Genomic DNA, 17768 nt, shown 5'->3' with positions numbered 1-17768 from the left:
TTCTTTTTTGATTGTCCCATCAAAGATTCTCACTTCTGGAGATGTAAAAGTTTTCTTAGTGATGTTTTTGTAATATAAAGAACAACGTTCAAATACATGTTAAGTGTTCCAAACAACAGCACATTAGAAGCAGCATTGGTGCAGCTTAGGAGTCTACGGTAACATGTATCTTTCACCCAGATGTCCGCTAAGGTGCAGCCACACTTAGTTGATGTGCTTGTGCTCCTGTATTTTCAGAGAACTCGTTTAATACAAACTCCATGCATGTTTGGCAGTCCAAACTTTTTGTGTCCAATTGTGCAACATATAGGGTGTCTCGTGTTCAGATCCTCTTTAAGGATGGAAAAAGCAATAACGCACATTATCTAAGCATTTTAATTAATCTTAATTGCTTATGTTATATTAATGCATTTAGAGTGGAAATGCATCATCACATGTGTGTGTTTGGCTTAACTGGTTTGATTAAAGAGTTACCTCCTCTTTGCTAAAGACTTGTACTGTTTTCCAGAAACAAATGATGGAGCCTCACCTCTGCTGCGTCATATATTTCCTGTGGAATACATACCAACACATTGATGATTTTTTTTTTTTACAAGCATAGCTGACACTGTCCTTTGAACAAAAATTCACATTGTACTACCTCCAAATTGCCTCAGGCCACCTTTGGCTCTGTGTATGCATTGGGTTTCAACCCACACAGTGTGTTAAAGCTCAGATTAATATTTATGACCTCCATTTTATGTGTGTTTGTAGAAGAGAATAAGTTGCATGCAGTATATTCCGGTGTACATTTGTGCCTGAGAACATGATTAGAAATATGCACACACTGACGTGTTCATTTCTGTGTAGGCACATGAACCTCGAGGAGTGTCTTCATCATTATGTTCTGTGAAACATTAAAAACAAATGCAAAGCCCTGTTTTGTATTTGGCTGTTATTTACCTCATGTCACTTGTGCAGTTTTTCTCCTTTTTTTTTTCTTTTTTTGTGATCTGGAACAATCCTCTGTCCAATTGTTCAGAGAGCTCTCTAATCCAGCCTTAGATGTGAGTCGTACAGCATGGCCTAATAGGATCGTAGTATTAACCCTGATGACAATACCACCAGCTGTCGCAGAGCCCCCTGTTGGCCACCAGCAGGAATGTGTTGGTGGGGCAGAGAGGGAGGTGACTGACAGAGAGAGAAACAGACACTGATAGACAGAGACAGACACAGATGGAGAGTGTGTCTGTGTGATGCTCTTCGTCTCATTTGGAATAACTGGAGAAGGACGCAGATCAAAACCTCGCGAAGTGCTTTATATGTGGACGACTACCTCTTTTATTTTACTTTACCCCTACTCCTCAAACTTAACCCCAACCTTTTTTTCTTTGAACTTTTTCTTTTAGTTTCCACTTTTCAATTCGGCATTCTCCTCCATCAGTCTGCATCTATCGGTCTCGCCCCAACCTGCTGCCTCCATCCACGCTCTGCTGTTTGTTCCAGTGTGGTGGCGGCTGTTGACTCTGTGCTGGCTCTATATGGCTGAATAGTTGGTAAGAGGGGGTGGGGGGCTCGTTCAGGAGGGTTTTCTGAGGAGAGCTCTGCAAAGTTGCAGTCAGGACCAGCAGCAGGAGGCGGAGGTGCTGGAGGTAGTGGAGGATGGCAGTAGCTCTGGAAGAAGTGTGGGGGAGGGTGAAGAATGTCTGCAAGCAGAACGGACTGCTCATCCTGTCTGTGCTGGCCGTGGTTATCGGCTGCCTGCTGGGCTTCTTTCTCAGAGGGAAGCATCTCTCCGAGCAGGTCAGTTGGTGGTGATTGTGACCCCTGGTTTCCCCTCACTCTATCCCACCTGCCAAGCCCAGGCGTTGCCTCATGTCCCCCCCTCCCTCTCCTCAAGTGTTCATGTGTTACCTCCTGTCTCCTGCTTTAATGCCAAGACGGATTCAGCGGCCAAAACTGCTAATACAAGAGATTACCAAGTTCCCTGGTCTCTACATCTGCGTCTTTACCTGCACTCCATGTGCTACACACTAGCATTTTCACAGTCTCACACACACACACACACACACACACACACACACACACACACACACACACACACACACAAAATATCAACTACCATCTTTATGAGATCACTGTTTAGACTGAAAGTTGTTTTTATTTATGTTGTGCACATGTCGTGCAAATCTTTTCACACACAAAAATTGCAGTAGTGAATCATTTGATAAAATGTCCTTTTCTTACAAAATGACGTGTGATAAGCCTTAAGATCATTAAATAGAGGCCAAGAACACAACCCAATCAGCCGTATTCTCAATTTCACCAAGCATGCACTGCAAATTAATTACATCCCCCATTGCAGCTCATATAACTTGATAACTTAATAATCTTTACCCTCCCTTACATGATTTTAACTTTTTTCAGAATGAAAATGAACCATGAAGGGTGTTTTTTATTTTTGGTCGCCAGATGGTCGATATTTTTAAGCCCCCTGCATTGTAATGACTAACAGCATACACTCTGGAAAACACTTATTCACAGGCACTTCAAAGTTAAGAGAGAACATTGGTTCTGGAGGTTTTGTTGTTTAAAAATTTGAAACTAGCCAGCAAGCTCTCAGCTGGACTCAATGCATCCATGCAAAGGGATTGATGCCAGGGAGATTAGTTGTCAATCACTCACAGAGACATCAAGTCATTTATATAATTCAAACAAGACAGCATGAATGGGAAGTGCAATTCAGAGAATGTTAAGAAACCAACAATAATAGACAATATCATAGTTTTTCAAAGGGCTTTTTGTTGGACGGTGACAAAAGTTATTCTAAGAGATGAAAAGTTTGCACAACTGAGTAAGCAGTGAGTCTGTCTGAAAAACTAGACTTAAGTGTGCATGAGAGAGCAGAATGAAATAGTTTTTTTCCCATTGGTTCTAGAGTGTGTGTGTGTGTGTGTGTGTGTGTGTGTGTGTGTGTGTGTGTGTGTGTGTGTGTGTGTGTGTGTGTGTGTGTGTGTGTGTGTGTGTGTGTGTGTGATAGCATGTTTTAGTATGATGTAAGACGTGTGGGCTTTACGATAATGTTTGAGCATGCATGTGTCAGAATCTCACAAAGTGTGAGAGGATAGACGTGTGCAGGATAGATTGTTTGGATTCAGGTTTCAAAGCTCTGCACTGATAACAACTATTGACCATGTCTATTGAATATACAGCACCCATCTCCTTGAAGAAGACTTTATGTGCATTTCACTGAATTCGTTCTTATAGCCTGAAGAATTCAAGAAATCAAATCACCTGCAAGGTCTGTGGTATACACTGCAATTAAAATGTACAGCTGTGGGTTCACCTTGGGTCCAATGCTGAAAAATGAACGATGGTTCTGTATATCATATTTAGTATTCACTTGGTCAAATTCACTGAGGGAAAAGAAGCAACCAGGCTCAATTCATCACACTGCCAAAATGAGGCAAAATGCCACAAGTGACTCCCTGTTCGACCACTATCTGGTAAAAGCTCATTTTCATTCTTGTGTATAAGAGTACAAATGTAATGAATTCTGATCATGCAGCTGCAAGCAAATGCATCACTAAACCATCATTTAATGCGCCACATGGGGGAGTTTGCTCTAACTGTTCCTAATTATGATGAGGAACCATGAGACTCTCACAACTCCAAGATTGGTTTTAAACTGATTTATGAAAGAAATGAGAACCTGGAGTCAGATGTAAACAAAGAATACTGACCTGAAACATGCTACTTAAAAGACTCAGCGTGTGCCTTCAAAAAGCATTATGTGACTTTATGTGGCTCACTGTGCAGATTAAAGCTTATCTCTGCCACAAGAAGTCCGTCCAACCTGTGCAAAGGTAACCATTTTACCATAGTTTATTAAATATATGATCTAACAGGATTGCATTAGCTCAGTGGTAGAGTCAGTTGTCTTTCAATGAGAAAGTAGGTTGTTCGATCCCCAGCTCCTGCAGTTCACAAGTTGAAGTGTCCTTAGAAACAATATTAAACCCTCAATTGCTTCTAATGGCATAGCCATCAACATGTGAATATTTATGAATCTGATACGTTTCTACTGGCATCAGTGTGTGAATGTCATATGTAAAATCTTTGAGTGGATGAAAACTAGAGAAAGTGCTATAAGTATCAGGGCTTAACCTTTAGGCTCAAGTGTAGGCTTATTTGATTTGAATTTAGAGACCGTATAAAGGAAGGAAGGAAACAGGCAATCTAGAGTCCTAGTTGATAAGCTTGTGGTGGTTAAGTCAAGTCAAGTGACAAAAGTGCTCTATAGTTGCAGTTGCTTTAGAAACTGAGTATACATCATTAAATGAAGAATGTGTAACATTTTATTACATAATAATATACATTATAAAATATAATATGGCATAAATTAAGTTTATCCTATAAAAATGTCTCTGAGTCATGACTGTCTATGCGTGAGCGTGAGTCTCTGACAACAGTACAGCAGAGACGTGTTAACATCATGTTTACATGGAACGGGCAGCCGGCTCCTCTCCTGGTGTATAAAAGGTGTTTTAGTCCAGGACTAGAGAACAGAAGAAGAACATACTCACTGCTTATTGGGATGTCACGTAAGCATTTTTTGATCATGGTCATTCTTTGTAAATGTATATGTCATGTGAAGCTACGAGCTAACTAAAGTGTGCTAACATAAGCCTAACACAACAATGCAAGCCACAGGCAATTACAGCTCGATCCTAGGACAATTTTGTTCTCCGCTTGCGCTAAACCCCTTTGTGGGAACGCAAGAAGAGGGGCGTTGGAGGTGTGTCGCTGGAGAAGAGGGGAGGCTTCAGTATGGCGGAGGTGTCGCCAAACAGCAGTTTGTTTTGGTTTCATGCTGGTGCTCAAGGGCGACATCTACTGGATCAAAAAGTCACACATTCTTCCTTTAATAACAATAATAAAATAAAGTATATTGTACATTCTGTTAAACCATAAGATTCAGTTTACTTTTAATAAATAGGAAAAAGGCAAGCAAGAACTCATAAAAACCAACATAAGAGGAGAAAATCAAAAGGAAACCATGGGGTAACTTAAGATACCATGTGGATAAATTGTGCCTGTTTTTAGCAGTCACAGAGGACTAAAATAAGTGACAGATTAGAGAGAATGTGGTTTTCTATTGACAAGCACTGTTCCTTTTTTGTATCTCTGTCACAAACACACAAAGAGCTGAGAATGTGGGCAAGAGGCTGAACAATCTGCCCACAATGTCCCTGTCAGGATGATTTTAAATCCCTCAGAAGGAAATAGAAAATAGCCTTTTAGCTGCCCGAGTGCCTCTCATAACCCTGATCAGCCAAAACTCAAAATGAGCAATAATCTTCACAACAAAAAGCAGGAAAAAATGTCCCTACACAAGCAGATCCAGAAATAATTTAATTTATTTAAAACGAGGTCACACATGGAGAGTTTTGATCCCTCAATGAGAGCAGAATAATTAAATTGTATGAACAAGCAATCTGCTGCTTCCTCACAGAATTGTTTCTGTCACTGTAGCAAAATAGATTTCAGTGTTTAGTAGATAATGAAGAGGGTGCTGGAGCTGGATTAAAGTAGACCGTGTAGCATCTGCTTCGGTGACGGTGAAATAGAGCTGAGGACAGAAATGTTCACACTGTGATCATGGAAAAAAAAATACATGCAAACATTTTCACCATAGACTCTAAATTAGTAGTGGAGGTCACTTGGTTTTGGTTTTAATAGAAGCTTACGTTGACCTTCTACTCACTATTCCTGGCTACTTTAGCCAACAAGAGCCTGAGAAAAAACAAGACTTTCTCTCTCTTTTTATGGCTAGCATGACACATGTTAAAGAACGTTGAGAAAAAGGATAACAACAGGGTCAGCAGTGTGGACTCTTCAGAGAACAATGAGCTTCATCTTCAATATGATGATCCCAAGCTGAGTTAAATGGCACAGAGTCTGATTAGGGGTGTGGCTATCTGTGATTGATACGTTGCTACCAGGACAGGGGACATAAGATGCACATCCATCCAATTATCGTAATTTCTGGTTTTAAAAAAAAGAAATACGAGATAGCAATGGCCAAAATGGCAAATTTAAGATTTAAAAGGGAAGTTGACAAACAAATGGGTGACTTCAGGTTAAGATTTTCTGAATGAGCGCCTTCAAGGTAAATTTGATACACAAAGGAGAGATTCAGCATTTCAAAAATAAAGACATCATGGTTTCTTCTTCTGCTTTCTACATCCTACAGTAAATTGGCCTTGGTGCACATCCTTTGTTTCACATACCTTATATATTCTTATGAAGGGATATCTTTTGCAGTTTTACTTACAGACTAATTGGAAGAAGAAGAATACAATCAGTATATTTAATTTAGAGTGGTGTGTTAATCTTTTTCTTGTTTAACCTTTTTTATCTGAGTAACTAGTTTTTCTTTTTTGTTATCAGAGCACAACAAACCTTTCTGGATTCACCTACGGTCACTGCACCTTGTTGAGGCTCTGGTTGCTCTCCCTTAGCTCTCAGAAACCCTTATTTGCTAATTGATGTAAGACATTTAATTATCACCATTTCTTAAGAACATTACCATTCTCAGAATTACACAGAGAGAATAACCTGGGGTTGATACACTTAATTGACATCGTGGGCACAGATTTGGAAAGAGCTTGATTGTAACTGACACTCATTAACAGTATATGCTAGAGTTCTGCACTCACACATTCAGGGAACATGGAAGTCGAAGGTGGATTAACAGTACACAAAAACATTGAAAAAGCCAAGAGCATTCATGGGTGAATTACCTGCAGCTCATAATGTATTTTATAGTCAATTCTACAAAAGTATTAAAACCATTACACAGAAAAGGATGTAATAAAAGACACATATCATGCATGTATATTTATATGCACATGTTCCAGCTCATGGGCCTCGTGTGTGTCTTTGTGTACTTAGGGGTACCACACATCTTGAATAAACAGTGAGTGTGTTTGTTCCATTAAGAGGACAGGATACAGTAATAGATTATTTTTCCTGCAGAAAGAAAGAAAGAAAGAAAGAAAGAAAGAAAGAAAGAAAGAAAGAAAGTAGATGGATGGACTATCCCCGCCCCATGTACTGAGGCTTAAGGTCATAAACCTGGCAGCCAGTGTTTGACTACGATCCCTTGACACTTTGCTACATATCGTCCCCCCACCTGACACTCGACTGTCCTTTACAAAAAAGAATAGAGATCCCTCAAGTTAAAACATATCCGTACTGTACTGACAATAAGACACCTGCCTTCTGTCCATGGTGCTGAAATATGCACCAAAATACATGTCCAAACATTAGGCAATGTGATTATAAGAGGTAGCTGTACATGTTTTAAACAAGTTTTTATAGTCAAGTATATCTTTAATGTCACTTCAGATTTTCATAGTTGAATTTTTCTAAAACGATGCCACTGCTGCAGACCAGACTATAACCAAAAACAAACACACACTTCCCCCCTCTCATACTCACTCAGCCGTTTAGCCTTAAAGCTCTCTCAAAACAAACAGAGCCTAAAGCTTTTATAAATCCATCATCTCACTGCACAGATTTGTCATCGTTTTATTTTTTTTATTTTTCTACTCTACACCATTGTTTCGTTTTCTACAGTTTTTTTCAACAAATGTCATTCCAGGCGCCTTCTTTAAGAACCAGAGCCTCTGCATGTGGTCACCACCAACCAGCTTTTTAGCTGCTGCTCCCCAGTGTTCACCAGGTCTGTCATTTAGTGCTAAGCAGGATGTAAAGAGTGATTTTCCTCATGCAGCTCTTTTATTTGTTCTGCTCATGAGAAACAGCGTGATCGTAGCTTAGGGTTTTGAAGTGAGTCAACAGGTACACTTGAGAACTAACAATATCTTAGATCTGCTAAGAGGCTGTGTTGAGTACTATACCTGAAAAACAGAACACTTGAGATAAAAATCTGTTGATTGGTAACTCTGTCTTTCTCCCACAGTCCAAGAAATGTTTATTAGTTTAATTGGTGACTCTAAATTGCCTGTAGGTGTGGATGTAGGGGGAATGGTTGTTTGTCGATATCTATAAATTTGGTTTATCTATGAATACAAATGAGAACACACAGATATCATTAAGTACAACAAGCCTTCAGTTTTTATAGAATTCTCTTCACAGTTCATACTGAATCTGGCTGCCTGGCTGTGTATGTTATATCGATGCTTCTGTGAAGACTTATGTCAACACAGATATATAAGCTAATAACACACTGCAGCTGAGTGCCCATGTTTTTAACCATATCTATAATTAAAAAGGATGATAAAGAAGTAAGTGTTTGACAATGTGTAAAGAACTGTTGAAGATATGTGCACCATTTTTGCTTTGTGTGTATAAAAAAGGCTTGTACAATGCATAACTTCCTTAACCATGTTCATGTCTGAACAAGGGCCAAGGCCTGAAACGTTACAGGTGGTAAATTTTCCATTTAATTTAATTTAATTGGAGCAGCTTCTGGTTTGCGGACTATTCTTTCTACTTCATGGTCATGAACGTTTTCTTTCTGTAAAAGATATTTGTATTTATACTCAACAGTTTGTTTATTTAAGAAGCACAGCAGCACAATCAAATCAAAGTCAGAGTTTATTTTTATATAAATCAATAAGCAATATTCACTAAATCACGTTATGCCCCACAATAAGGAGGCTGTATGTGGCTAAAAATAACCCACAAATTGACCCAATAAAACACATCATACATCTTACCAAAGTCAAAACTAAGGGATTTATTATCAATAGACAGACAATTAAATCATAACAAATATTAACTCAAAAACTAACCACACAACAACGCAACGCAACGCAAAACAACACAACAACACAACAACACAACAACACAACAACACAAAATCCTTCACAGTGTGACACAGAAGTCCCAATTCCAAAAGCTTCTCCTCTCCTAAATCTAGCACTGGCCTTTTAAGCACTGAGTCCAGGTGCACCTCGTTAGTTGCACCTCGTTAGTTGATCAATAGCTTCACCTGGGCAGAGCTGAAGACAACAGAAGGGGAGAAGGGATAAACAGCACAGGGAACATAGAGCCAGCCATCACACATTTTAAACCACCTTACATGACCAAAGTCCTGTACAGGATAAAACACAATAAAAATGGATTTAAATGAATAAAAACAGCAATAATAAAATGTCAAAGATACAAAACAACAATACAGACAAATACATTTAAATGAGATGAAAGTCAAGAAATTATTTTTATAGTCAGGTGGTGTGTTAGAAAGGTGTGACAGCGTAATGCATTAAAGTGCGGATCTTAGTGGGGAGTAGCGCCTTTATTACACCTTTATTTTCAACACTTATTTTCACCAACTACTTAATAATCAATTATGACACATATTTTCCAACTACTCAAACAGATGAACATGTCACATGTTCAGTGCTGAAGGGCAACCAACATTATTAACAGGAAACAGTTCAAAGAACATTTTAAAAAGGAGTGGGGGGAAAATTATTCATGTTGACTTGTGTAGCAACAACAGCACAAAAGCTAAGAGCAGTTTAAGATTTTGAATTCAACACAGGAAGCAAAAAGACAAAGTGCTCTCTGTGGCTAATAGCTTTGTAGGAGATCAAACTTTTTTTTTCTTTTAGCAAGGCCATCCATTGCTTGAGGACCAACAATGAAAAAGTAAACTGGAAAAAACCAAAGCAACTGCACTTAGTGTTTACTTTTTTTTCTGTCTGTCAAAACATTGCTTACAGCCATCAGGTCTGCAACAGGCTTTTTTTGATTGCATAATTGAATTGTTTTTTTCTTGAAAAGTCAAATGACTGGTAGAGGACTGGTTTGATAAATCCACATATTCATTCTCATATGTCCACTAATGTAAAACAACTTTGTAAGTTTCAGTTATTTATAATAAAAAAAGGCTACATGTTTGTTGAATGTTAGGTCAGTATGTAGAACGAGGAAGAGATTGTAAAGTAAGATGTTTCTGTTATCCAATTGTATGTCGTAAATCAATTCTGGGCAAGTAATTGACACCCTACACACTAATTTCCCACAGTGTCAAATAATTGAATTGAAGGGAATAATTAAAGACTGGCTTTACCATGTAATTTCTCCCTGTTAGTTTCAGCATCCATACCATCAATAATCAATCAATGTTTTTAAGCATTGGTAGCAGATGTTCTCATTGCATTCATTAACTGAATTGATTTGGCTAAGGGTTATAGTTGTCCATCATAAACATCATTAAATAGAAGGCGTTTCCTATATTTAATATAAGCTATGATTAAATTAATGAGTAACAAGGACTAATCCCTGAGGAACTCCATGCCCTGCATGAACATTTTTGAGACAGTTTTTGAACATCCAACTGGGTCTTCATAAAATGTTTTGTGTTCCTACAAATGGTCATGTAAGTGAACAACATATGCTTTTCAGTTTTCTTGCATTGTTGGACATTGTGTATGAACATTTTTTTACTGTGCCATTTGCAGGAGGTGAAGTACTTCCAGTTTCCTGGAGAGCTGCTAATGAGGATGTTGAAAATGCTCATTCTGCCCCTCGTTGTATCCAGGTAAGAGCAGCACACACACACACACACACACACACACACACACACACACACACACACACACACACACACACACACACACACACACACACACACACACACACAGTAATCACATACTCTAAGCACAAACACAAGAAAGAAACTGTGTGTACATCTTCTGTACTGAAAGCTACATGTAAGATGCAAAATCATAGGCAAACAACAACACAACAAACACATGTGCTCTGGATAATCACTTTCACCTGTTGCATCAAGTCATCTCCTTATTTTGATTTATGTCCTACGTTCAAATGAAATAAACCTAATTAAACCTAGGTGTACAAAACTTTAAAGAAGACATACCTGCGTTCACCCAGCAGCTTCTTTCCTCCTCAAACATACATGTAAAACAAGGTTGCTGCAGACAGCACCCTGTTGCATTTGACTGTAGTTAATACTACTGTCATGTTATACTAAAGTGCCTGAGAAAGTCAGGGCTGCTGGCAATACGAAACATCACATTTGTCCAGCCTTTACGCTATTTGAGTTTCCTTCTGAGAAAATTGACTGCCTCAGATGGAGGATATTGGATATTGGATATTGGATTATTTAAAAATCATTACGTGAACGACTGGATGATGGTTCCTGCACCCTGTGTGCAGAGGCTGTGGTCCTCAGGGCAGGCGGCCATGGTTCAAGTCTGACCTTTGGCCCCTTTCCCGCATGTCATTCCCCCTATCTCTCTCTCTCTCTCTCTCTCTCTCTCTGTCTCTCTCTCACCCAGGTTTCCAACTCTATTCACTATCCTGTCTATAGAGGCATAAAAGCTGAATCCTTAAAAAAGAGATTATCAAAAAGATTCAAATAAGTTAAAGTTGAATAAAACGGATCAAACAAAACAATAGGATTAACAATGCGAATCACTGCAGAGAGGGATTTCAATGAGCACCCAACTGAATTTCATGAAAGGGCATCTGCAATAGGAAACATACAACTCTCTGTTTAAATAACTGACAGCATAATACCCAAATCAGCCCCAATATGAAGACTTATTTAAATCATAACAATGATTCTTGAATATCCCAATGTTATTAAAGAGTTTAAGAATGAGGGGGAAGTTTCACTCTTTCAATGAAAAAAAAATCTAATTTAAGTTGAAATGTAAAATCACTCTCATCTCATAATCATTTTATACAGTCCCATAACTTTTCATACATAGCTGATCTTAACTGCTCCTTTAGCTGTGTACACATTGATTAAAGTAGATGAGAAGCACAATCTAGTCAAGATTTTCACTGAATCCCTATACCTTTTATAACATCCAGGATCACAGATGTCGTGGTTTATATCAAAGTAAACCTGTTGCCCTTTTATAGATTTGGATGCAGTTTGAGACGCACTGAGCCTGCCAGATTCTTCAGTCTGACTATTTTAGGCCCAAAGCTCTCAGTCGCCTGCCTGAGGTCATTGCTGTCCAACACACAGATGAAAAAACTCCCAAACAAATCATGCAAACGCACCGGTTACATGCAGGCTGCTTTGTGCAATAAGCTACTTACAATCTATGCAACAGCAAAGACTGGATGAGAAGTTAATCCTCCCTTCCTCTCTATGTCTCTTTCTCTCTGTCTGTCATTCTATCTCTACCTCCTGTGCCTTCTTCTCTGTCTATCTCTTGTTCTATTCACTTTTTCTGTCTTTGTTTCTGCAAGGTTAAGGGCAGAAAGGCTATGCTTCTCTTCTTTAATACATGAATTTAAAAAAGGTCCATTCCACTTGAATCAGAGCAAGTGATCATTTCATTGCAATTCCTGCCAAGCGTGTTACACGTGAGGTGGAGAGACGTTAATTACAACTAATCTGAGACAGTGCATGCAGGCAGGAGGCCAAACCCAGCTGAGCAGAACACACACACCAGCTCGCCACACAGGAATGCAGAAGCAATCAGGACAAACATTTAACACTATACACATGCATGGGCTCAGGCTGATGGGGGCTGATTGTGTGAAACACAAGCCTACTTCTGGTGCCTGCCGATGACTGGATGGAAGTAATAATGGATAATGAAAGTGGAATGCATTCTTGCTACTCCACAGCTGTTCTGTTCTGTGTAATAACTTCACAGTTCCTGCCTATGTGCAGCGAATGGCAAGTTAAAGTGATCATATCTTTGAGACCCTGGAAGCACCCACAGAAACAAATGTAGCCTATATTTCTGTCTTTAGTTCTGTCTATCTTCTCTCTGACGACAGCAGTCTGTATCTAGATTGGGATGCACAGAGCGGCTGGTCGATATTGTTCATTGAACAGCAGGGCTTATCTAGGGGTGAATATCAGCAGCAGCCCTATAGCCTGCCTGTCCCCATTTTTCCCTTCCCAGTGCCATCTGCGCACCAGCAAAAGCGGAAACCAGATTATCCCATGAACCCGCCAGAATCAATGGCCACTCCACTTACAGCGTCCTTATGTTCCATGTGTCTCTTATTTTTGGGATTGTAATTAAAGTGTTACAATTTATAGAACTAGAGTTAAAAAAAAAATAGATATGTTTATGACTTCTTCCTGTTGGTTCTAGTGAAAGACTCCTCTGTATTTTAATAAAGAATGCTTATTGGAAGGTCTTATTTACCAATGCTTTGGCTACCATATGGAGGTCAAAAGTGAAGAGCAGTTCAATGACATGCAGCATCCAAACAAACATGTGGCTGATTCAAACCATTTTCACAGTGCTGATAACTTCAAGCGAGCAATTTTCTGTTGAAAGGATGTTGAAAACTGGTTCAGAGGTCAAAGTTTTCCACTAACTATTTGAAGCTGTTGATTCAACATGTATGTTTAGACAACATTCCACATTGAAATCTGCTTCTGTCACAAGATTTGTCACTTTTAAGCACATATTAATGGTGATTCCCAATTATTATCACTTGCATACTATGCAATAAATAAATGACTGAATTACTACAAAGTGCTTCACAGTCATCTACATCTACCAAAAAAGATTTATTGTCAAGAGAACTTCTGGCCATTAGATATTTGTAAACTCATCAGCACCCATGGGGGCATATTTATAATGACGTCTCTGCGTACAAAGAATTGAACCCATAGCTGCTAGAATCATCATTGTCATCAGCATATTTAAACAAAAATAGACAAATTATCAAAATCACAAGACAAAGTAGTGTTTTTTGACACGTTGATTTAAAATAAGGTCAAAGGTCTTAGATGGGCTAAAATAATACGACGTAAATATTCTCAAACATTTATGTTAAGATGTACAATTTAACGGAACAGCATGTACAGTATATAATTTGAATTAAACTTGTTGTGATTCAAAACATTCAGCCACAGTTATAGATGTAATGTGAGCATGTATGAGGAAGATTGATATTTAATCCTTTACCTTTAGATCTGATATTTTGCTTTATGACTTCTTATCAAACAAAGGATCGGCGTGAGCTGTTGAACTCTTAGGGCCTGTAGCATGATAATTCTCTGTATTTCTCTGATTAAAAGAAGGAAATGACGATCAAATGAGTGCATGTCATTTTCTTGAGACAGCACTTATGTACCGGCGCATAGCATCAAAAGCAGCCTAATAATAGCCTTCCTGCAAATTGGAGCACTTCTGTCCTTTTTACTGAATGTCAGGGTGTTCTTAGAGAGACTGGGTTCCAGCCATGTGCTCATTAATAAGATCACTATAAGCTTAAAGGGGCTATATGTAACTTTTTACATGTATAAATAGTTTTTTATCGCCCATTAATAAACAAACGGTTAACTGATGTGAAAAAGTAGATGTTCATCTGTGTTGCCTGTATAAAAATTTTCCCTGGGTCGTATTTTCCGCAAAAGCTCCAGGAAGTGACATTTTATGCACGTTCTCAATGTCCTCTTCACTCCACTCCGCTTACAGAGATCAACAGTGCAAACTCATCACACACTCCCGATATAGCCAGAGGCCGCACTTCCACACACTTCTATCTGCCCTAAGAGCTCTCAAAGGTGGACAAACTCATCACACACTCCCGGTCTTCACCTTCACAGCCAGAGGCCGCCTTCCACACACTTCTATCCGCCCTAAGAGCTCTCAAAGGTGGACAAACTCATCACACACTCCTGCTCTCAGCCAGTGCCTGCAGAGACTGTCGTTTGTAGGATGGAGAATGAATACAGACACACAGACTCCTTCACAGACTTTCACATGTGTGTGACCACTTATCTCCTCAAACATTATGCCGGTAAATATCCAGTGTTTCGCGGCTGATGATGATGCTTGTTTGTGTACGTACGACCACGTATGACGAGCAGGCGAGAGAGAGCAACAGGTTACTGGTGCAGTTCGACTAACGGCCATGTGGTATCGCTACAAATGCAGTATTTTTGAAAGTTACATATAGCCCCTTTAATGGTGCCTTATTTGTTGTTCTGGTTGCACTTTAAGAAATAAATTATTATGATGATGTCTTTATTATTATTATTATTCACATTGCCATCCCTTTTATTATCCTATATTGACGATGCAGAAATCAACTGCGCCATAAACCACCTAAAACCTGGTGTTAGGTCCATGGTGCAGCTTGTTCCTGCCCTTTAGAGAATGCATTAGAAAGATGGAAATACATAAGTTCAGTTCATAACAAAATTCTAGTCTGCCCGTTAAGCACAAAGGGGAAGCACAGCAGCGCTACAACTGCTCTGTTTAGCAGCTGCTCTGCTACCTTTTGGGCTGCACACAGCCTAAAGCTGAGTACGACACTGAGCTCTCTGCCAGGTGTGCTCACATGCAGAAGCAAACACTTACATGCATGCAACAGAGAGCTGGATAGAGAGTCATTCTTATACGTTACATTCAGTGCTGCCAAACATCGAGCCCACACATATTAACACAGACTGTCTAGTGTCTATTGTAACCAAAGATTCCAGCAGAGAAAATAGGTAAAAACGCGTTTACAGCCTACCTTTATTTGACCTTTAGTTTACATAGATCCTCTATGATCCTGTTGCTGTTATTTTAATAATTAATGAGGATACACTGGTCTGCACACATCCAAGTAAATTGCATACAGGTGTAGGACAAAAAAGTGTAAACTGCACAAAAAAAGGAAAAGGTCTGTACACTGTTCAGCATCTTTATTAAGGGCAACGTTTCCATCCAAAGGATCTTCTTTCAGCAAATGTGGCAGGAGACAAGTAGTGTTTTTTTTCTCTGATACACTTTTGTGCCTCATGCAGGAATGTTCCCTGCTTCTTTTTGATAGTCTCTGTTTTTGCTTCAACTAAATATAACCTGTGTATGTTCTGCATGCTCAATGAAAGGAGAGAATTTAAAAGAGCCAGCCAAGGTTCAGTGTATATATGAATAAAGACTGAAATCTGCCGGGTAAATAACAATGCGCCAGCCAGTAGGCACACTTTGCTCTTAAAGGGAACGAGAGCTGATGCTCTGATTGATTTGATTCATGTAACACCAAAAAAAAACCTCAGAATGATCAGGCAACTTAATCAAACCATTTTGCACCCTGCACCTCACTTAAAGACTCGATTTTGCTCCTCCGTACTAGCAAACTATAGTTGGACACGCCCCGAAACGCTTTGCATCACTCAATCGTGAAAAAGAGCCCAGCGACTTTTAAAAAAAAGTATCCACAGCATGTATTTCTTTTTCTCCTGCGTTGTTGTGTTTACAATGCAGCTCAAAAGTGCAAGAAAAAAAGTGAGAGATTTGACAGAAGTTGATTCGGGTCTTAGCATAAACAATATCACACAATCATCCCTGTTTATAAAAAGGCTCAAAAACAAAAGCTAGAAGTATTGTTGTGGCTTTCTAGCAGCATTCCATCATTTGTCTTTCTTCTGCCAGACAGCAAACAGCTCAAAAAAAGAGACATGGTTTGCAGGCATTCATGGGTAGTCAGTGGTAATGGTAGATAATAGCTATGTCTGAGAGGGTTTTTGTCCTTATTTGGTCAATTTTAATGGAACAAAATGCTGAGAGGGAGTAAACAGTGCTCAACAGAAAAAATAAAGAGAAACATGGAGCTCTGGTGGATGAGTTTTTGAGTAAAATAATCAAAAGGTTAAAAGAGGCCAGATTGTTTGACCCTGTTTGAAACCATTATGTGGTTTGAAAGGAACATGCTGCATAAATTCATTACACTTTGTTAAATTATATCAAAAACATATATTATTATATATTATATATTGTTGTGTAATGTTATTTAACTCTAATCAGTTATTTTATTTCCCTGCTGGGTTTGTTATACATAACACTCTTGTTTATCTGCCCTTTCCGGATGGTACAAACTTGGCAGCTGTATACTGTATGTTATTGGTCAACTCGGCAGGTCAGGCAGCCGAGTTAGATGAACAAGAGGTTTATGATGAATTGTTTTTCTTAATCTCAGCATACAGAGAGGAACAAACACACTGTTCACAGCAGGACAGTAGAGTTTACCCCCAATGGCCAAAAAAAAAACCCACTAACCCAAACCAAGAGCTCAAAACTCCACAGCAAAAATGATTAAATGACATGTGCTTTTACGCTTCTGCATTTTGAAATGGCCTCTTATGTACAACAAGACTTGATCAACACAGAGCCACTAACACGTTAAGCAACACTGACCTGCCCTGACCTTCAATTGAACTGGTGACCAGGCCCGGTTCAAGACTGCTTTGAATGGGGGGGGTTGGTTTATGTTACTATATATAATTATATAATAATATTATATTATGTAACATAAACCACTGCCTGTTTTTTTTATCTTCATTGCAATAATAATATATGGAACTACTTGTGCAATAAAATGTTCATCAGTGAGAGATGTTGGTTGGTCACCAACTACTAAAGTTAATACGATTTATTTACGACTGTAAAATACTACTCGGATTGTTTTGTTTTTATCTAAAGTAAACCAAAGTAATTAATGTATAACTTTTCTACTTGCGCCTGTAGTTTATTTAAGTTAAGTGTTTTTCTGTGTCGGTTTTTATGTTTTGTGTTTTTTTAGTTCTGTGACACAAAATATGTGCAATAACCCTAACAAATCCATCCATATCCAGCCCACCTAACTTGTTATAGCCTTCTTAATGACAAAGAATCACAAAGTTTCTCTTTTCTCTCATGTAACTTTGTGCGCCTGAAGGGAATTAGGACACTGGACGCAACTATGATATAAAATATCAATCAAATTCCAATTTCCCAGACCGAGTCTACCACTCAACAAGCTACGCT

General features: G+C 38.8%; 1 protein-coding gene across 1 annotated transcript in view; it reads left to right on the top strand.

Moving 5' to 3' along the window:
- Positions 1-1198: 1198 nt before the first annotated feature.
- Positions 1199-17768, top strand: part of slc1a7a (solute carrier family 1 member 7a) — a 43109-nt gene continuing 26539 nt past the window's right edge. The window contains exons 1-2 of the mRNA XM_020651652.3: positions 1199-1782; positions 10482-10561. Of these exons, the coding sequence (XP_020507308.1) occupies positions 1642-1782; positions 10482-10561 (221 nt within the window). The 5' untranslated portion in view covers positions 1199-1641. The remainder of the gene's footprint in view (positions 1783-10481; positions 10562-17768) is intronic.

This window comes from Labrus bergylta, chromosome 4, assembly GCF_963930695.1.
Source record: "Labrus bergylta chromosome 4, fLabBer1.1, whole genome shotgun sequence".
Taxonomy (NCBI): Eukaryota; Metazoa; Chordata; class Actinopteri; order Labriformes; family Labridae; genus Labrus; species Labrus bergylta.
Note: the sequence above shows the minus strand (reverse complement) of the source record. Positions and strands in the feature narration are given on the sequence as shown.